The sequence below is a fragment of the Scylla paramamosain genome, chromosome 18 (assembly GCF_035594125.1).
Source record: "Scylla paramamosain isolate STU-SP2022 chromosome 18, ASM3559412v1, whole genome shotgun sequence".
Lineage (NCBI taxonomy): Eukaryota > Metazoa > Arthropoda > Malacostraca > Decapoda > Portunidae > Scylla > Scylla paramamosain.
Window position 1 is genome coordinate 7,551,385 of NC_087168.1, and position 22,291 is coordinate 7,573,675.

The window sequence follows — 22,291 nt, forward strand, 5'->3', positions numbered from 1 at the left end:
AATTGTTTTGCGCATATCTGTGGTCACTCCTGGGATTTGCCTTTTGCACCACCCCTGTTTGTGGCCATAGAAAAGGCTTACACAATGACCTGGGTTTCTCATATCACGTTGCTCGCAAAAAAAACAATTGTCACCTTTAAGCAGAGGAAGAACAGGATTGCTTTTTGCCATAAATATCTGCATTGGGATGTGGAGAGGTGGCAAAAAGTTTTGTGGAGTGATGAGGCCATATTCACTGTGACTGGGAAACTTGATGCCAAAGTTTATCGTCGCCGTGAAAGTGACCCTTACGACCAAAAGTTCACACAGGGGACTGTTAAGCATACTGATTCCTTAATGATCTGGGGCGCATTTGGATATATCATGGTGTAAAGTCATTGGTGATACTACTTAGGAATGTTATGATGAATGCTGACAGATATTTGGAGTTACTGAATGATCATTTAGAAGATTGTTTTAAGAGTTGCAAAACAGAAGTTTTCATGCACGATGGGTGCACTGTGCCACACTATTAAAGCTTTTAAAGAGTGGTTTGATTTTGTGCAAGTGGATTATATAAAGGATTGGCCAGGAAATTCACCTGACTTAAACACAGGTTATGTGAGCAAGACACATCATCGCTCCCCAAGCTCAAAGCTGCCATCAAAGATATCTGGACTATTATCTACCCTCAGTGGCTATAACATCTTGCAGAGTCTGTCCTTAGGCACCTCTGAGACTGTATAAAGAAAAAATGATGCTCAATGAAGTACTACAGAGTCAATATGTACTTGGTTTTGTTTATTAAGTGTGTTCAATGAGGGAATAAATGTTTTTCTCAATGCCACGACCCTATCACCCCCAAACATTTTGGTCTTGACTGTATAATATGAGAACGGGCTGAGTTAAACCAAGATTTTGAATATTTATGGCAAGAAAATGAGTATGAAGTGTATGCCTCCATGCCAGACACAGTCACCTTTGTTATATACTCATTATACAAAGATATGTCACCAACATATAAGTAATAATCATTCCATGGAAAATCAGAATAGTACCTCCTCAACTCCCTTTCCAATCAGCAGAGGCAAAATGTCAGAGGCACCTGTGCTTTGAAGGATGTGGAGGAGGCATTAGAATGATGGGAACAAGGTTTTGAGCCCAGTAGAGGACATATTGCCGAGATGATTAGAGATATGAGTAGGTTGCTACACAAATTGTTCTCAGTCATGAAAGATAGCAAAGTTAAAGGCTAATTCACCAGGTTGCTCAGTGTGGAGAGAGGAAAGCCAAATTTGGTGAATGTTCAGGTCTCTATGAATGGGAGGTAAGTCAGGATGTTCTACACTTTGAAGTTAAATAGTCAAAGAATTTGCCATAGTTCCTACATAAAAAAAATATTTTTTTTTTTATTTTTTGTACCCTGAACCTACCAGAGTTTCATTGTTTATTGTGTACCTACTGTGTGGGTTTCCTCTACCTACACTAAGTACTTTGCATTTGCTGACATTAAACTGCATGATAAGGGAAAGGTCGTCAGTGAGGGAGTTGTTTGGCAAGTCCATGATTCCTTACCATCATTGCCTCCTGCATCTGTGTAAATTTCACTATCTGTAGTCTCTGCATTTTCATGATCATTTTGACTCTCAATCTTACTGCATCTCTCTTTTTGATAGATTTAGTTTTATTTCCTCTGCAAGGTTTTCCCTGAAAAATATGGAGCAAGGTTCTGCATTACAACACAAATAATTCACTGTGCACTACCACACTTTATATAGATAGTGTATGCATTGCATATGGCAACACCATTTACACAATATCTGATAGAAAATGGAGATTATGTGCAGGCAGCCCGAGTCATGAGCTGAAAATGACAAATTATCTAATGGCTGGCATATTCTAGGAAGCTCCAGTGATCCCAGTTCATTACTTTTTGTGAAGCTTATCCTCATCATTGACAAAAAATTGATCCATTTACACTAGGAACTTTATTTTTAATTATTATTTTCTTTTTTTTAAGCATTTGTGCATCAGTGCAGTTTTGCATGAGGACATTTTGACACACACGTGCCTCTGGTGTGTGAGAGGGTTAATCAAATGCCACAACAGGTGGCACAAAGGAGACTGAGGAAGAACATACTGAGATTGAAGAGGTTAGGTTGTATATTAGCAGATCTTAACATAGCAACAGATTTTAACATCTTTGTATTAATAGGTGCTGACTTCTATTATGACTTAGTCATAATAGAAGTCACATAATAGTCATAATAGAAACCATAACCTCCCTTCCCCTCTGGATCACATTCATCCCATTCATGTTAGAGGTTATGCTCAAGCTAAACTCCTTCCCCCTCGTAAGGATGAAGCAAAGTCACATTTCTGCCCATGGTCATCTTTTTTTCTCCCTTTAAGGCTGCAGCTAACTAGCCAAGTGTAGTGCTCTTTCTTGATATTACTCATTAAATTACATTAAGGATCAGTGTATGATTAGCAATAAGGTATCTTCATAATTCTCGTATCATTATCTTCTTTGCTGTCATAATCATCATTTAAACTGCTTAAAGTATATTAATTTCTTCCTTTCAGGTTGTTGAGGTAGTAGAAGTTAAAGATGCAGCAGACAATCTAGTAGAAGAAGAATTCAAGAAAACAGAGGAAGGACTTAATTCAGAAAAAAGTAAAACAGAATGAATACATTCAGGTAAATAATGTCACCCAAAGTTGTTATTAATGTGGACTATTAATGTAGTGATGCAGTGGCTAGCATGCTTGACTACAAATCCATGAGTCCTGATTTGAATTTGGACACAGGTAGTGAGTGCATGGCTCACTCAGCTGTTCATTCTTCCTTTGAGTTGGTAGATAAAATGTGTACCTGAGAAAACTTAGTAAGGGTATATTTTGAAAACCTGGATATCACAGTGGCCCTATATTCCAGGGTAAGGGATATCATCCACCAGTGAGATGAAGATGAGTGCTGAGATCACATGCAGCTATATTGTGTGCCCTTCCACCTTCACCTTTACTTTCACTACTCCATTGCATGGACTACTCAAACAAGTGACAATGTATAAAAACTGCAGAAAATTTGATTGGGAAAACTTCAAACATTGATAACCTTGTTAATAACTATGGGGTTAACTTTATATTTAGTTATTTAAAAACTGAGCTCAAAAAAAAAAAGGATCCAAGTTATGCATTTTAGTGACTGGATGAAAATTTATATGACCATTAGTATTAGCAAGCTACTAATTTTTCAGGTATTAGAAGCATTAATAGCCAAATTTGTTGCTTTTGCAGTATTAGCAATAGCATTTTTTCATGTTTTAGTAATGTAGCAGTAGCATTTTTATTTATTTATTTATTTATTTATTTATTTATTTTATTTTTATTTTATTTTTATTTTTTTACTTTGGTCAAGTGTAAAAAGAAAAAAAAATAAATACTAAAGGTGGCAGACCCTAAAGAGAACAGTCCAGAGATATATCTAGAATTACAATAAGCATTTTGAAATCTCTCTTTAGAAAGAGTTTAAATCATAGGTAAGAGGAAATACAAAAATGGGCAGAGTTCCAGAGATAAGATGAAATGTTTTTAATTTCACTAATGAAGTCAGCATATGAAGTGTACTGTATTCATGGGTGGATAAGATCCCTTTACAGAGTTGGCAGCTGGGGGGCAGATGAGGAAAAATGGCAGAGACAGCTCAAAATGCCTAACATCATGGAAAGTTTCAATGAGCAAAAAGATGTCAAGTTTCCTGTTCAAAATATTAGTGGAGGATATTCAGTGTAGTAGAGGAGGGGTACAGTTGAGTGTCATTGAACAAGAGAAACCCAGAAGTTTGTAATGAGTTGGTAGATAGAGGAATTGAGTTTTTGAGGCACTGAACAACAGAATTTGCTCTTCCCCAATCAGAAAAATCTGAAGTCAAGCTCTCTCCATGAGTTATTTTAATTCTTGCAAAGTTGGATATCCGGAAAAAGGGTGGTATCATCAGTGTATGAGTAGATAAAACAATGAGTTAGGTTTAGATCAATCATGAATAATAGATTGTGGGTGACAGGGCAAAAGTTATAGAGAACAATTGGATGGACCCCATATATTTCTTATGTAATGGACATGACAAAGAAATACATAGGAGGAGCCAACTTCCCTGGAAGAGAACAGCTAGATACTAGAATGAATGTGGCTAGAACAAAATCAGATAACAAGAATTAATTTATGATGACATCATCACCAACTGGGGACTATCACACACCTTATACCATGGCCTCCAAAATCCAAATATATCATAAGTAGTGTCATTGTATTTATTCCAAGGATTGTACCACTCATAACAAGCCCTAGAAATGCAGATAATCTAAAGATCTTTGCATATTTATGTCAGGTGGGAAAACCCTAAGAGCATGTAGCATCCCAGAGATCCCTCAGACAAGATTATCCTATTCTCCAGATGATCATTGCTTCTCATATTTAAACTTACAGCCCAGTAGCAGTCACCTTTTATCCATGGAAATGCTCTATAATGTAAATCAGTGTTGCCACTGTGAATCCTCATCACCATTTGGGTAATATAAAAAATGGCCAAAGGAAAGTTGATTCCTAATTCATCTATCCTTGGATGGATATAGAAGAAAGAAAAGAAAAGATGGCATGAAGCCTGCTAGTGGAGACCAGTCGTCATTTTTAGGAAATACCAACCACCACAGCACAAAATTCCATTATCACATAATATTGTTATAAAATAGGAGCATAATTGAGGCACCTAGAGCCAGAGTGATGTAAGCACTAAAAATAAAAAAAAGTAAAAAATGCCTTCAAAATTTTGCAAATATTAAATTGCAGTATCTCTTTAATGGATTGAGATAGAAAGTAATGATTGGTATCAAAATATTCAGTAATTTATGCCCTTTACAACTATGTAAAAGATATTACCAAGTTACAGGTAAATTACATTATTAAAAATAAATAGGTGACTTTTTTCTTTTAGTACAGTTTTGTTAAGGATATCACACAGCTACATTAAAATTGTATTTTGCACCAACACATTGTTTTTTCCTTTATTCTGTCAAGTTGTTTGTATTTTCTAAGTACCATTAGGGGAATCACAACAATTAAAAAGTCTTTTTAGTGAACTTATTAATTTTATTAAGCAAAAACATAAGTAACATACATGTACTTCCTAAGATGAACAAAAATTAAGAGAATGATACAAGCTTACAAAAATGTAAGTGGAACAAACTGATAGAAAAGAACTAATAAACATTATATAAATATACTGGTATAAAGGATAATAGAATGCAGTGGTAACTAATAAACATTATATAAATATACTGGTAAAAAGGATAATAGAAGGAAGTGGTACCTTAGTATATGTCCTTAATCCATTCCCCATCCTTGGACTTGTACCTAACAGTACGTATACCAAACAAATTTTTCCCGTAAGAAATAAAGGGAAAATAATTAATCCATTTCCACGAATATATATATATATATATATATATATATATATATATATATATATATATATATATATATATATATATATATAAAATCCTGATGTTATTGGTATATTATACAGTACATTGATAGGGTTATATAAAGTAATTTAAACACTGTTTAATACTAAAATGCATGATAAATATAGTCCAGTCGCGTATGATGCTGATTCGTAAGGCGCGATTTCTTACGACGGTTTTAGAACCGCATGTTCAGATCACGCGGGTAAAATCATCCATGACGTGGTTCGTGGTTTCCCCTGGCCAAACAAGCGCAGAGCTGCCATGTTGAAATTTCTTTTCTGAGGGGGGAAAATCTCATGGTGGCAGTTGGGTTGTTTTTTTGGGAGGATTCTCTCTCTCTCTCTCTCTCTCTCTCTCTCTCTCTCTCTCTCTCTCTCTCTCTCTCTCTCTCTCTCTCTCTCTCTCTCTCTCTCTCTCTCTCTCTCTCTCTCTCTCTCTCTCTCTCTCTCTCTCTCTCTCTCTCTCTCTCTCTCTCTCTCTCTCTCTGCACATTTTTGTTTTCAGTAATTTACAAATTATCCTCACTATCAGAATGGTCATATAGCTAAAATTTATAGATGTAGACAAGAAGAACGTTCGCAGCCGGCTGCCGTGGCTCTCGATCAATTCCAAGTCACAGTCATGCACTCCCTGACTGCTCCGCATCTTTTCCCGTCTATCTTTCCCTCTCCTCTGCTCCTTTTTTTCATGTAAAATGGATCTGGCCCAACTGTCTATTCTGGTAGGCAAAAAGGAAAGTGATCTGGCTAACTATCCTACTAAAATCTACAACAGCCAACTTCTGCACATTAGCCTACTGGCAAACTGGCTTTTGAAAATCTAAATTGGTGTTCCCAGAGCCTTTTCTTTCTTTTGTCTTTCTCGATGTCCAGTCTGAAAGGGAAGAAATCAGAGAGTGTATAAAGAAACTAACAAGAGAGAGAGAGAGAGAGAGAGAGAGATCTTTGAAAGTGATTGGTCACTACTAATCATTGCATTAATATGCGCGCCAAATAATATTTTTGTTGATTTCAGGTTGACAGGGAAAGTAAATGGTTGGGCGGGATTGGGCGGTTTTTTAGGCGGAATGTGGCGGCAGCGCGGCGGGTTTCCAGTACCGACCTGACAAGTAGGCTTCTAGTTACTCTACCTTCCCGGCCTTCATACAGCAAGAAGTTGGCTTGCTTACCATGCACGTGCAGCATAATGGCTTTTAAGCCTGCTGGGAAACCCATGGGCAAGATTCACCCACTGACATACGAGCAGAAACATCAGGAGGATTGAGAGAGGAGAAAAGAAAGCTAGTGTTGCCAGGTTCTTCAACGTCACTGAGTCCAGCATTCGGACTGTCTACAAGAACAAGAAGACAATTAGTAAGCCTCTGAAGGCTTACGTGTCTGACAGAATCGATGGATGTTTGCAGTGCAAGGATGAGGCTCTTCTGTGGGCAGAAAAGTGGCTGCACAAGTTCGTGCTGCGCAGGGTAAGCAGGACAGACCTATTTTAAGGGAGACAGCAAGAAAATTTCAGTATTGCATGTCGATATCTTGGTCTGACCTCTGCCATGCCATTTCAAGCCAGCCTTGGATGGTTCCAACGTTTCCTGAAAAGGAAGGTCCTCAAGAATGTGCACCTAACCGGCGAACGTGCCTCTGCAGATGCTGACGCTGCTGCAGCCTTCCCTACTATTCTTCAGGAAGAAGTTAATGAAAAAGTATAAACGGGCTTCACGATATCTAACATGGATGAAACAGGGATGCTGTGGAAACGCTTGCCTTCTACCACCTACATCTCGAAGCAGCAACGACAGGCTAGGGAAGGATGGCAGATAAGTCACGGCACACTGTCATTTTGTGCACTAACGCTGCTGGGAATTTTAAAATTAAGTTTTTTGTCATTCGCTAGGCAAAAAGGCCGTGTGCCTTCAGGAACCTTCGCAATACTGGTTGCAGCAGGCGAAGGCATGGGGGACATCAAGCTTGGTGGTTGAGTGGTTTGATTTGTTTGTCAAGGACACGTAGCAGCTCTGCAAGAAGCACAGCGTCCCATCCAAGGGACGCTGGATGGATAACACACTATGTCATCCACAGTACTTCGTGCCCCGCCACCTATAAGTGAAGGTCATCTTCCCCACCCAACACCACCAGTTTGCTGCAGCCCCTGGACCAAGAAATTATCACCAACACCAAGCTTATGTACAGCCAATTCATGTACCGTAAGTTCCTGGTGGCGGTTACCAGTGATGCAGCATAGGTACAGGTGTTGCAGGATATTCGAGAATCTGAACTTACATCTGGCAGCAGTCGGGAGACCGTGAAGAGGCAAGTAGCGACGATGAGAGTGACACCAGTTAGTTTGAGCCCACTACACCAAAGGATGTACAGACTGTTGCAGAATTCAGGCATTGTTATAATATCAAGGACTCCATAGACAGGCCGCTTCGGACTTAAACACTTTATTACATTTGTCTTATATACATGTATTTTTGAAATGATAAACAAATGAGACAAATACCCCTTTGCAAGCTATAGAAAGCTTTATGGGCAATGCTATGAAAAAAATATTGGTAAATTTATAGTTTAAGCCAATGTCCCCAATCTCTACCCACGGCCCCCCAATCCCTCAAGCAAGCTTGGGGGCCTGTGGGGAACCTAACCTAACCTGCCCGCACAGCTTATGGGTACTTATAGAGACTTCCTATTGGTGCAACTCGTGGTGTTAAGTGGTGGTAGCACGTGATTGGCCCGAGGAATTAGACACAGTGATCCTATCCAGCAGCTACCCACAATTCAAAGCATTAAACAACTGAAGTTCAGGCAACAATACACCATTTATGTTTACCTGTGGACTTAGAAAAAGTTGAGAGCGCTGTGCATTCCCAGGCCTATTGTGGCGTTATTATTAATTTCCGACAAGTGGTGTAATCATTAGAAATTATGTGAATAATGAGAAGAACAAAATGAGGTAGGTTGTTACCACGTAGTGTGTAATGGCTTAAACTATAATAAAACCAAAATATTTAACATGGAAAAAAAAATAACATCCATTCACATTATAAGACTTGGGGCAAGATCAGCCAGGTTACCATCACCCACGTGTGGCGCCTCATCTGCCACCATGCCTGTTGCCCCTGCCAAGCCGCAGCTAACGGAGGTTAGCTGCGGCTAACTTCAAGTTCCTGGTTGTGCTACGGTCACGAAAGAGGATGTGATGGACATGGTGAACTGCAGCATCGATACATTGAGTGCAGTGTTGGATGAAGTCATAGAGGGAGACGCTCCTAAGCACAGTGAGAGGGACAGACAAGCAGTGTGTGTGCAGAGGCAAGGGGGAAATGACAATGAAAAACTTGAGTGATCTGCTAGCAACTGTGGACTTGCTCAAGGAACAAGCCCAGGAATCGGATGAAAACCGGGGAAGGTGTAGTGAATTTGTGAGTGCTATTGAAAAGGCAGCAGCGCCCTTCAAGGACCTCCATAACAGGACGTTCAGTGAGCACTGACAACAGTTGATCATACGCTATCTGTCTGCCAGAGCCATACAACTACCTACATCACCTGAGCCAGAACCACAGCCTGATCCATATCATGCAGACAGTGATGAAAACTTGCCATAGGTACCGGAAGCAGACTTCGAGGGGTTCCTTCAAGAAGCAGAGATGGAGGATAGCAGCCAATAGGCTGCTGTTAGCCGTGGAATCCCCAAATCTACTGTGCTACGGAGTTTCATCAAGTAAGGTATACTACAGTAAAGCCCATTATTATCAATCGTTTTGTGTTTGTTGTGTATTTGATACATACATTAAGTGGTTTTTAATTGTGTGCTGTTGTAGAAAGCAGGATAGTTGGTGTGGTTGTGGCAAAATGGTGACGTGTGTCCAAGTGTGGAATGGGTAAAATGGTGATGGGCGAAAAAAAAAAAAGTATATTTTCCTCATACGTGAGTTTAGGTGCAGGTGGGGAAAAATAATGATTGGCGGGAAACAATTGATTTTACCCATATGTGAGCTCAAGTGGGATAAAATGGCAGCTAGCCAGTACCAAATTGTATTTTTCCCATATGTACTGAGTGAAAAAATGAGTGTTGGCAGTGGCCGAGTGGATAAGGTGGTGAGTGTGGGGTTGGGACTGAACATCAAAAGGCAGATAATGCTTACCGGTGCACTTGGGATAGAACGAACGAAAAAAAAAATATTTACCGTAGAATGGGGTAAGTGGGCCCACTTTTATATATATATATATATATATATATATATATATATATATATATATATATATATATATATATATATATATATATATAAAATAAATAAATAAAATAAAATAAAAATAATAATTTTTGGTATATATTTTTTCTTTTTAGGTTACAGCCATTAGAAAGTGGTACAATTAAGGAGTGAATATACCAAATTTAAAGCCTCAACAGCAAATTGGTGATTATTTCATTATGTAAATTGATACATTTTGGAATTTTTCAGACGGAAATACAATTGTCATGCAGGCATAGAAAAAATTTATTTGATTGAACTGAAATTTTGTCAAGGATCTAAAAGTATCCTAAGGTTGGTTGTACATAAATGTTAGGTAGATTAGACAAATAGGCAGGAGTGTAGAGCCTCCAGGGCAAGTGGGCCCACCCCAACTCAGGTTTTGATTATTTTTACATAAACTTTATTAATTGATATTGGCATAATTTTTTTCTTATTTTTAGATCTCTGCCATAAGAAAATGGTTTAGCTAAGGAATGATCACACCAAATTTGAAGCCTCTATAGTTAATTGGTGAGTAGTTAGGTATATTTCATTTTGTGAAATTGATAAATTTTGGAATTTTTCTGAAGTGGTCCACCTGAGACCCAACTATTCATGAGATGCACATAACATAAGGTGCAGAATTGCAGAAGGTGTGGGGAATCATTGCATTAGTAAGATGATGTAATGCTTTCCTGTCTTTACAGGAATTCATCCTCTAGACAAATCACGAGTGCTGAAAAGGCTGCAGCACCAAAGTGAGTCACCAGCAACAAATTTGGTCAGTCCCTTGGTCATTGATCTCATAAAAGAATTTTGAGATGCAGCAAACACAAAGCCAAATACTGTTGTTATGTCAAAAAGACTTGGTGTCACCTGGCAAAAGTGTTACTGCTGCAGATGTCATGGTTCATCAAGGGCAGTGCGCCAGGTGCATCCCACTAAAAAAACAAAGAACAGTGTCACCAACACCTGATTCTAGTAGCTCTTAGTACACCCTTTCTGACATTGAACCTGTTGAGCTTGATGATGATGATGTATGTGAGGCAGAGGGTACCAGCAATGCAGATGAGACCATGTCATTTGAACAGGGTAATTATGTACTGATCAGGTTCCAGACAAAAAAGCACCAATTTTGTTATGTAGGAATAATGGAAAAAAGGATTTCCAGTGATACTTGGAACATCAATTACTTGAGAAACAAACACAGAGGTGACAGCAAGCATTGCTGCTTTGATAAACCTTTAAATCCTGATATTTTGGACACTGATTTACATGATATTATTAAGAGATAGCCAAACCAACATTTGTAAAGAACAAAATGATGTTCTCTGCCTCTCTATTCACTGGACTGGTGGTATGATAGGCACCTGATTTGTGCTTGATTTTTTTTTTTTTTTTTTTTATTGTGTGTGTTTGTGTGTGTGTGTGTGTGTGTGTGTGTGTGTGTGTGTGCCCCAAAGCTTTGGGTAAGTGGGCCTATCTGTTTGAACACACATTCCTCCATATATACGATATGCAAAAGGATTTCATTACTGTCACAGATAGTCATAGTTCTGTTTTACTTATTCAAGAAATAAAACTTTCATAATGTCTGTTAATTTTATTTTGACATTGAAAAAACCTCCATAAAGCGGGCCCACTTCCCCCTTTCTACGGTATATAAGTGTGGGGGGCAAAATGGCAAGGGCCAGAACCAAATTGTATTTTCTCCATAGGATTAGTTATTCCTATGACGCAGTTTTGTATGGCACAGCCATTGCTCAGAACCAATTGACTGTGCCATACACGATTTGACTGTACAAAAGCAATTAGATGAAATAAATGAAGATTTAACCTTGCTTTATCCTGATGAGTCGAGTGCTTATTAGGATGGTGCTGAGAAGGGAGGAGATGTTATTGTTTAGGAGAGTCATTAACTTTATTGGAATTCATGGTTAATGAATTTACTAAAAATTTATGTGAAAAATACAAAATCATGTGGAAATTCACCGAGTTATAGTGTGGGTTGTTTACTGAATGGTAGCAACGGGCATGGGCAACCATGACTGTCTCGAGAGAAGTAAGCAAGTGTAGCATGCAAGTCACATTCCAAACAAAGGTCATATACCAAGCAATTTTTTTTTCACGTCCAAACAGGACGTATACCAAGTTGGGCTTGTTCCAAAGCAGATGTATACTGAGGTACCACTGTATAAGAAAAATAATAAAGTCATCCATTACTTCTAAAGCTTATGTAGGCTTCCCCCATGTTTTTTCATCTTTCAGTTATATTTTTCTTCCATTCTGCAGGATTATGCACCCATTTTCTTTCTCTGTAGCCTCGTAACTTCTCAGTATGCCATTGTCCACCATAATGATGAAAGGCTTACGTGTTATGTAAAAGCAAAATTAAGACAGCAGCCTGTCATTCAAAGGTAGCAAGTTGGTAGGAAGGAGGGAGAGTGTGAAGCATGTGGGTGTGGTGGTAGGGAAGTGTCCTGATGTGACACATGAATCACAGCACAAGCTGTCATTAGCTGGCTCTTCGCACATTGCTGTGGCGAGGGGGTTACTTCTCTTTGGCCCCAGCAACTGATACCTGTCATTTAAGTGCAGCAAGAAGGTTCCATGGATAATTTCACTTGGATTTTTTTTTTTTTTTTAAGCCTATTATGGAGTCTATTCTGATGGTAGGAATGTTGAGGAAGACAATGCAATAAAAATAATAATTGCAGCCACAGTCGCTTATGTCACTGGCTCTGGGTGCCTCATATAGTCTTGAAATATGTGAGAGAGAGAGAGAGAGAGAGAGAGAGAGAGAGAGAGAGAGAGAGAGAGAGAGAGAGAGAGAGAAAGGAGGGTAGAAGGCTGAAATACAACATCAGAAAATAAGGGAAGCCGCAAAATAGTTGTCAGGCCTACATATAATTACCTATTTCTGCTCTCATTCTCATCTTTAAATTGTTTAATCTTCGTTTAAAGCTCTCTAGTGACTCAGCACTAACAACCTGCTATGCAAGGGCAAGGTGCATAGACAGCTGTAGGTTTAAAAAAAAAAAATGTAAAGGTGTACCATACTCATTCGGGAGCAATGGTTGAGGACTAGAAGTGTCACCTTTCTTGGGCCTTGGCATATTGAGAAAGGTTAACTGTCAAGGTATGGGGTATACCAGTAGAACTTAGAGTACGTTGGAAATCCATTAAAAAAAAAAAACACCATAGACATTATGGAAGACATGTAACATTACATGGAGCATCCCTCACCGGCAAAACTTTCTATTTGTTTAATATTGCATTAGATGACCCTGTCCAGCTTTCTGACAGATGCTGGTGCACATGTGGCTAACAAACCCCAGTTACATTGCTTATGCAGATGATGTGGCCCTTGTCCTCATCCTTTCCAGTCTCCAGGCCTCACTGTGTTGGTGAAGGAGGCAGGGACATTGGGGCTGGAATTAAGCCACCATAGGTAAATCCATGGTGTTAAGAGAAACAAGCTTGTTAGTGGACACTAACCACTTTGCCAATGGTGGTGTACCTCTCAAAAATCACTTTATCCAGCTTGGCACTAGCCTCTTTTATTAAGGACTTTGGTTAAGCATCAGCATAAACTTTGGGCACTCAAGACCTGGGCCTGCATTCACTAAGCGATCCTAGTATGTCTTAGCTATGACACATGTCATGGCAACTAAAAAGTGGCGCATTTTTATCATAGCTTAATCTGTGCAGGCTGCTAAGACTGGATCAATTCTGTCTTAACACAGTTAATAACAAGCATTCCCACTGTGAAGATGGCCACCCCAGAACAACAACACCAGGGAAGGAATAACCTATCCAAAAGGGATGTTCTGAATGTTCTTAGTGATGAAGGACTCATCAGAATAGCTTTTGAATATATATATATATATATATATATATATATATATATATATATATATATATATATATATATATATATATATATATATATATATATATATATATGCTTCTTATACAATTAAAAAGGAAAGAAAAACTGTGCCTCTGTCCAGTTAACCTTATGGAAGCAGCTAGTTGTGGAGAGGGCTTAGGGAGTGGAAAATTCCCACCTCCAGCACAGGTGATGTTGGAAGTGTAGCCGTATCGGTCTTATAAAAGAATGATTCTTTTTTTTTTTTTTTCCCAGTATGTTGGAAGTGTAGCCTTATTGGTCTTATAAAAGAATGATTCTTTTCTTTTTTCCCAGTATGTAATATAAATTTTATTATTTTATTGTTCTTGTGTTTAGTTTCAGCTTCACATGTGCATCTGCTTTACCTCAATTCTAGTGAGTTACAGTGTGGTTAAGTGTTACTAAATAGTAGTCTTACATTGTGAAAATAAAAAAAAATCTTATAATTATTTCAAAGCTGTTCCTTGCATTTTATTTCCAGTCATTCTAAAACAACCCAAATAACAATTTGGGGCAGCTTTTACATTGATACACTTCACCAGGAGCGCATTTATTGTAATATTTCGAGGAATGATCACTATCATTGTTTCTTCCCAAAAAAACGTATAAACAGGAAATATTTATAAAATATATAAAATGTTATAAATTATGAATTTTACTTCATCTTTTAGTTATTCCAAAATAAGTAAGCACTACATACGGCAAGACACAGGGTAAAGTTATGACGAATGACTTATGATAGACATCCCGAGTTATGGTGCACATCTGTCTTAGCTATGACACATTTCATATCTTCATGAATAATACAGTCCCATCTCAAGAACATCCAGATTTCCAGACACCGATACAACAGGGTGCTGGACAAATTTATCGAGGGCTTACATCAACATTTCTACACAGAAGTTCAGCCAGTAAAAGTAGAAGAGAGGCCAGCTTGATGATGGCAGCAGAGTCAGTCCTAACTAGATGATGCTCTGGAGCGACTAAAGTAGAGGCACTCAGGACTAGCCCTTCATTCTGAGCAGCCAAGGAAAGTGTAGGCAGGAGAGAGGTGCAGAGATGAGATCAGAAGGGAGCTGAGCTGCAGTCTGCCTCCTGGAGTGCTGGACCGGCGTTACCTCACTTCAAATGTAGAGTAGGTGAGCTAGGGCGAGTGAGGCCAGATCCCAAATGAGTGTTCAAACGGGGGAGATGAGAGAATAAAGCCAGCCCAGGTGAGTAAGCTTGTGATTTAGACCAAAATTTAAAAAGTATACGTTACTAACTATAGGTCAGTTGAAGTATGCTTGTAATTTTACGAAGCAAATCACCTCTGCTGGGGGGAGCTTTCGCATGAGAGGAGCTGCACTGCGCCACAACACCATACTTTTAAAGATCACGATCACCCACATGACAAAATTTAAGCCCATAATGACCATAACAAAATGCCCAAAAAAAAAAAAAAAGGGGGGGGGATGTGAAAGGGCATGTGAAAGCTCCCCCTAGCAGAGGTGATTTGCTTCATAAAATTACAAGCATACTTCAACTGACCTACGGTGTCTCATATACTTTTAAAATTTTACGTCATCAAATCACATCTGCTGTGATGAGCGTTCCCATGAGGTTTTGAAGTCATGTGTGTGTCGTACCTGTAACTACTTGATTTGTACCCCTGCCACTAGAACATATGTATTGTTTAAAAGAAATATGAATGAACAAAGAAAGCATTAATTAAAGTACATGAGTTATACTGTGCCCAAGGAACATGGGAATATTTTATAAATGTAGAAAACAAATGATTATACTTAATAATTATACCCTACAAGTACCGTATTTGATGGTTCATAAGACGCACCTTTTCTCAAAAAAAAAAAAAAAAAAAAAAAGTCAGGAAATGACCCTGCGTCCTATGAGGCCAAGGTTCAGCATTGAGGTAGTGGTGGTAAGTCTATGGCAACAGAGGCTCTAAAATCAAGACCCCAGACATCTTCGCACATGTAAGCAGTGATGATTGGTACTACACCACAAAACAACTCTTTCTTTCAAGGTAACAATATATAATAGGTCATACTTACCGGTAATTCACAAAAAATGACACCAGTCAGGAAGAATTTGCCTAAGTGACCTAAGTGCATTGCATGTACCAAAACAAACACGTGATCGGTTATGCGCCGAAACCGGTGACACGGCAAGCTTCACTGCGTTCTTTAGTGTGATGCCGTTACTCCTTGAGGTAAGACACACTCATACAATTAAAATTGCACCTATCTTTTAACATTCTTATGAACGAACTTCACTGTAGATGCGATATGCCAGGTACATGTTTACATCTCACAACAGGATTGGTACATAGGCTACTAGCAAATAATAAAGTTTTTAAATGCAAATTATTTGTATCTAATAATGATCTAAATGCATGTAAGAGCCTTCAAATATCAGGTGAAATCCTTCACTTCATATTCAGAGCTTAAATCCACTCTTTTATCTTTTTTTTTTTTTTTTTTTCAATGTCTGCCAAAACTGGGTGTGTCTTATGTGCCACCAAATATGGTAATTTATTAAATACACTCTAATATGGCCCAAATCACATCACAATTAGAGGAGCATGCACAACTTGTATACATAAACTCCAGTCACCCAAATAAGTTACATCAAGTCAAGGTGAAGGACAGCCTCCTGAAAAGGATCTGATCCCTTAACAATTTGTTTATCGTAAAATTTTGCAAATGTGGCCTCTCAAGTCCACCTAGCTTTCACCCTCCTTTTCAGGTAAGAGTCATTTTTATAGATTTCAGTAGTGCACTTAATATGATGTAACCACATACTTGTATACATACTTGTTAATAGATTATTTACTTGGAATATTAATTATAATCTAGTAATATGAATTCTCAGCTGTCTTCGGGAAGACCTCAATATACAAAACTGAAGGGTGTTAAATCTAGTTACAATATTATATACTAGTGCACCACAAGAGTGTGTACTTTTGCACTTGTGTTTATCTTGTATACAAGTGATTGTTGTAGTAAGTTCAGTAAATGTGCAGTTCTAAAATATGCAGATGACACAGTCATAGGTAGAAAAATTTACAATGATAGCTCACACATTTTGAATTTGTTACTTAGTATGTCCATAATCACAGGATGTATTGAATGAACTTAGTAACACAGAACTTACCAGAATATATTGTTTAGACCATGCAGGTACTATCATCAATCTAGTGAGGGAAGCTTTACAGAGTGACACGGAGTGGAGTAATTCACTTACCACTAAAGTTTTTTTTTTTTTTTTTTTATGTAAGGACACTGGCCAAGGGCAACAAAAATCAATAAAAAAAAAATGCCCACTGAAATGCCAGTCCCGTAAAAGGGTCAAGGCAGTGGTCAAAAATTGGTGGATAAGTGTCTTGAAACCTCCCTCTTGAAGGAATTCAAGTCATAGGAAGGTGGAAATACAGAAGCAGGCAGGGAGTTCCAGAGTTTACCAGAGAAAGGGATGAATGATTGAGAATACTGGTTAACTCTTGCGTTAGAGAGGTGGACAGAATAGGGGTGAGAGAAAGAAGAAAGTCTTGTGCAGCGAGGCCGCGGAAGGACGGGAGGCATGCAGTTAGCAAGATCAGAAGAGCAGTTAGCATGAAAATAGCGGTAGAAGACAGCTAGATATGCAACATTGCGGCAGTGAGAGAGAGGCTGAAGACAGTCAGTTAGAGGAGAGGAGTTGATGAGACGAAAAGCTTTTGATTCCACCCTGTCTAGAAGAGCAGTATGAGTGGAACCCCCCCAGACATGTGAAGCATACTCCATACATGGATGGATAAGGCCCTTGTACAGAGTTAGCAGCTGGGGGGGTGAGAAAAACTGGCGGAGACGTCTCAGAACACCTAACTTCATAGAAGCTGTTTTAGCTAGAGATGAGATGTGAAGTTTCCAGTTCAGATTATAAGTAAAGGACAGACCGAGGATGTTCAGTGTAGAAGAGGGGGACATTTGAGTGTCATTGAAGAAGAGGGGATAGTTGTCTGGAAGGTTGTGTCGAGTTGATAGATGGAGGAATTGAGTTTTTGAGGCATTGAACAATACCAAGTTTCCTCTGCCCCAATCAGAAATTTTAGAAAGATCAGAAGTCAGGCGTTCTGTGGCTTCCCTGCGTGCTATGTTTACCTCCTGAAGGGTTGGACGTCTATGAAAAGACGTGGAAAAGTGCAGGGTGGTATCATCAGCGTAGGAGTGGATAGGACAAGAAGTTTGGTTTAGAAGATCATTAATGAATAAGAAGGACAGAACCCTGAGGAACACCACTGTTAATAGATTTAGGAGAAGAACAGTGACCGTCTACCACAGCAGCAATAGAACGGTCAGAAAGGAAACTTGAGATGAAGTTACAGAGAGAAGGATAAAAACCGTAGGAGGGTAGTTTGGAAATCAAAGCTTTGTGCCAGACTCTATCAAAAGCTTTTGATATGTCCAAGGCAACAGCAAAAGTTTCACCAAAATCTCTAAAAGAGGATGACCAAGACTCAGTAAGGAAAGCCAGAAGATCACCAGTAGAGCGGCCTTGACGGAACCCATACTGGCGATCAGATAGAAGGTTGTGAAGTGATAGATGTTTAAGAATCTTCTTGTTGAGGATAGACTCAAAAACTTTAGATAGGCAGGAAATTAAAGCAGTAGGACGGTAGTTTGAGGGATTAGAACGGTCACCCTTTTTAGGAACAGGTTGAATGTAGGCAAACTTCCAGCAAGAAGGAAAGGTAGATGTTGACAGACAGAGCTGAAAGAGTTTGACTAGGCAAGGTGCAAGCATGGAGGCACAGTTTCGGAGAACAATAGGAGGGACCCCATCAGGTCCATAAGCCTTCCGAGGGTTTAGGCCAGCGAGGGCATGGAAAACATCATTGCCAAGAATTTTAATACGTGGCTTGAAGTAGTCAGAGGGTGGAGGAGAAGGAGGAACAAGCCCAGAATCGTCCAAGGTAGAGTTTTTAGCAAAGGTTTGAGCAAAGAGTTCAGCTTTAGAAATAGATGTGATAGCAGTGGTGCCATCTGGTTGAAGTAGAGGAGGGAAAGAAGAAGAAGCAAAGTTATTGGAGATATTTTTGGCTAGATGCCAGAAATCACGAGGGGAGTTAGATCTTGAAAGGTTTTGACATTTTCTGTTAATGAAGGAGTTTTTGGCTAGCTGGAGAACAGACTTGGCATGGTTCCGGGCAGAAATATAAAGTGCATGAGATTCTGGTGATGGAAGGCTGAAGTACCTTTTGTGGGCCACCTCTCTATCATGTATAGCACGAGAACAAGCTGTGTTAAACCAAGGTTTAGAAGGTTTAGGACGAGAAAAAGAGTGAGGAATGTATGCCTCCATGCCAGACACTATCACCTCTGTTATGCGCTCAGCACACAAAGACGGGTCTCTGACACGGAAGCAGTAGTCATTCCAAGGAAAATCAGCAAAATACCTCCTCAGGTCCCCCCAACTGGCAGAGGCAAAACGCCAGAGGCACCATTGCTTAGGGGGATCCTGAGGAGGAATTGGAGTGATACGGACAAGATAAAGATATGAGGTTGTGCTCGGAGGAGTCCAACGGAGAAGAAAGGGTGACAGCATAAGCAGAAGGATTAGAGGTCAGGAAAATGTCAAGAATGTTGGGCGTATCTCCAAGACCGTCAGGAATGCGAGTAGGGTGTTGCACCAATTGCTCTTGGTCATGGAGGATAGCAAAGTTGTAGGCTAGTTCACCAGGATGGTCAGTGAAGGGAGAGGAAAGCCAAAGCTGGTGGTGAACATTGAAATCTCCAAGAATGGAGATCTCTTCAAAAGGGAAGAGGGTCAGAATGTGCTCCACTTTGGAAGTTAAGTAGTCAAAGAATTTCTTATAGTCAGAGGAGTTAGGAGAGAGGTATACAGCACAGATAAATTTAGTATGAGAGTGACTTTGTAGTCGTAGCCAGATGGTGGAAAACTCGGAAGATTCAAGAGCGTGGGCATGAGAGCAGGTTAAGTCATTGCGCACATAAACGCAGCATCCAGCTTTGGATCGAAAATGAGGATAGAGAAAGTAGGAGGGAACAGAAAAGGGGCTACTGTCAGTTGCCTCAGACACCTGAGTTTCAGTGAGGAAAAGAAGATGAGGTTTAGAAGAGGAGAGGTGGTGTTCTACAGATTGAAAATTAGATCTTAGACCGCGAATGTTGCAGAAGTTAATGAAGAAAAAGTTGAAGGGGGTGTCAAGACACTTAGGGTCGTCGACAGAAAGGCAGTCCGACCTGGGGACATTTATGGTCCCCTCCCCAGATGGGGACTCCAAGGCTGGTGTAGGAGTCGCCATGATGATTTTAAAATTTTTGAGTGAAGGGTGTGTGTGTTATTAGGTACTTGTAGTTTTGTGTGGAGGAAGAGAGTTGTCTTTAGAGGGCAGGCTGTGACTGCCCCCTTGTGTTGTGAGACACAAAGGGAAACATTCAGTGAGGTCACAGCTGGGTTTAATGATAAGTTCACAGCACCCCCTGAACAGTGCTTTAGACCTCACTGGGAATAATTATCGTTTCGGCAGGTGTCTACTGCCTCCTCCTTGAAACTGAAGGTGATCATAACACAGACGTCTTGCTGCTGAGAAAAGGTACTAGGAAATTGCAAATGTGTAGTAGTGATGGCGTTGTGGGTCATCGAGAGAGGCATGGGTGGCTCTGGATTATTCCTGAGCCCCGAAAACTGTTTGTTTACATTGAGGCTCTTCAACAGGATCACATTTAACATATTTTAAAGATTGAATTACTATTTTATCCACTGTGTCTCTCCTCCAAATACATAAAGATAATTAAATATTTAAAGAAACTATAAATCAGTAATAAATGACAACTTTTGCTGTCTTTTAGTTTTTGAAAACAATTAACTTTGTTCGAGAACCGAATTATGGGACAGCAACCAAAGTATTTATGAATTCAAAATTTTATTTGAAAACCGATTTGTTAAAAAATGTTGGCATTCTGTTGTAACTGAGGTTTCACTGTATACTATATATAGATATTCCAATTAGCATAACCAATATCCAAATTGAGGTATGAAAATTTAGCAATAACATTTATTTTCAATGAAAAAAAAATATATATATTATACAGCTAGGTCATACAATTAAAATTAATACAAACAGTAATTTGTTAAGTTGAGAAAAAGTGCAGTGCACATAGCTAAACTTTCGATACAATTTACTCAAAACTAGGTTTTGGTGATGTTGCCCCTTTACCTCTGGATGCCGCAATTATCTTAATTTAAATGTGAAGGGAACTAATGAAATAACTTAACTTTTGTTCTGTAAATATATATGTACCTGATAAAGTTCAAATAGCATCAGAATTTGTTGATAGAGTAAGTACAAGTATATATATATATATATGGGTATTAAGCTGAGAGTTTCTGAGAATAATCAACTGGTCTACGAGAAATGTAATCAAGGTTCGCATTTTCTTCATGTACTAAGAAATTTGTGTGTGAATAAATCATTCACCACACATTTTTATGAATTCGTGATAAAAACTCTTAATAGTTTCTCCATCATTATTTGGTATGGTTGTTTGATAAAGAATAGATATAAGCTTAACAAAATTAAGTCAGCAAGTAAAACTGGTGTTCAGTGTATGTCACTTAAGGAAATGTATAAAACTTGTATTGAAGCAAGCGGATGAATTAATTATACAAATCATCCCCTCCATGCAAAGTTATAAATTTGTCAGGTCAGGTAGGAGGCTGTTGTTGCAAACAGCAAGATAGAAAGAAGAGAAGTGGGAGGAAAGATGATGAGTAGTGCAGAGAAGATAAGAGGGAGAGAAGGAAAGTTACTGGGAATGAACGATGCAGACACTAGATGCCGGATGAATGCCTGGCCGCTCGCTCCCCTGAGTTTACCACAGACTTCCCTAGCACGTAGTCACCCTACTTCCTCATTTAATTCTTATTTCCCATTGTTCTTTCATACTGAGTCCCTATATATTATTTAACTGAAGAGTTCATTTTACTTACCAAATAATCAGATTGCAACCAGCCCCAGTAGTTTGTTCACTAGAATTTCTGAAAAATACCAGTCTGTGTGGAGCTAAGTTAGTTTTAGTGAGAGCAAGTGAGTGGGTGGTGTGCCACAGCTCCATTCCCCACCCCACCCTCCCCTTCTTTGTCATGTGACTTCCTCCTCCTGCCTTGTGAGAGGCCCACAGGGCGGGAAAAGTGACAATGCCTCCTTTGTTTTAGTCAGTCAGCATTCAGAAACCCAGTGTAGCAGACGTGCATGTGGAGGCAGTGCAAGACAAGGAGACTAACCATGAATTTAAGTTCAGAGAAGGGCTTTTAGTTTCATGTGATATTATTTGTCTAGTTAAAGCAATATGCCCCTGCTGTGATAGGTACAATATAGGAGCCTACAGAAGCCTGCCTGTGATTGTTGGGCCTCATAAATTACTAGATATATGACACATTGACTCCTCAACTCTGAATCGAGTGTTGGCATATTGGGGCGGTCAGCTGACCTTTCTCTTTTGTCTGTGGGCTTCTTGGTCTTGTATTTGTAATATTTGTTGTATTGTTAAATGTTACTGGGCTCCAGTGTTTTTTTTTTTTTTTTTCCTAAGGATTCTGGGCCCAGAAGACCACCGTTACACCACTGTGCAGTAAAGCATA

General features: G+C 39.2%; 1 protein-coding gene across 8 annotated transcripts in view; it reads left to right on the plus strand.

Moving 5' to 3' along the window:
* LOC135109068 (NFU1 iron-sulfur cluster scaffold homolog, mitochondrial-like) overlaps window positions 1–22,291 on the plus strand; it is a 118,550-nt gene that overhangs the window by 92,061 nt on the left and 4,198 nt on the right. For 2 of the 8 annotated variants that reach the window (XM_064020100.1, XM_064020101.1), the window contains one exon: window positions 2,566–2,680. In XM_064020100.1, the coding sequence (XP_063876170.1) occupies window positions 2,566–2,670 (105 nt within the window). In that variant the 3' untranslated portion in view covers window positions 2,671–2,680. Of the gene's footprint in view, window positions 1–2,565; window positions 2,681–2,917; window positions 4,209–6,518; window positions 9,758–10,193; window positions 10,264–10,439; window positions 11,326–22,291 lie in introns of those variants that run through there. The other 6 variants (XR_010272568.1, XR_010272567.1, XR_010272569.1 and 3 more) reach the window with 6 other exon arrangements.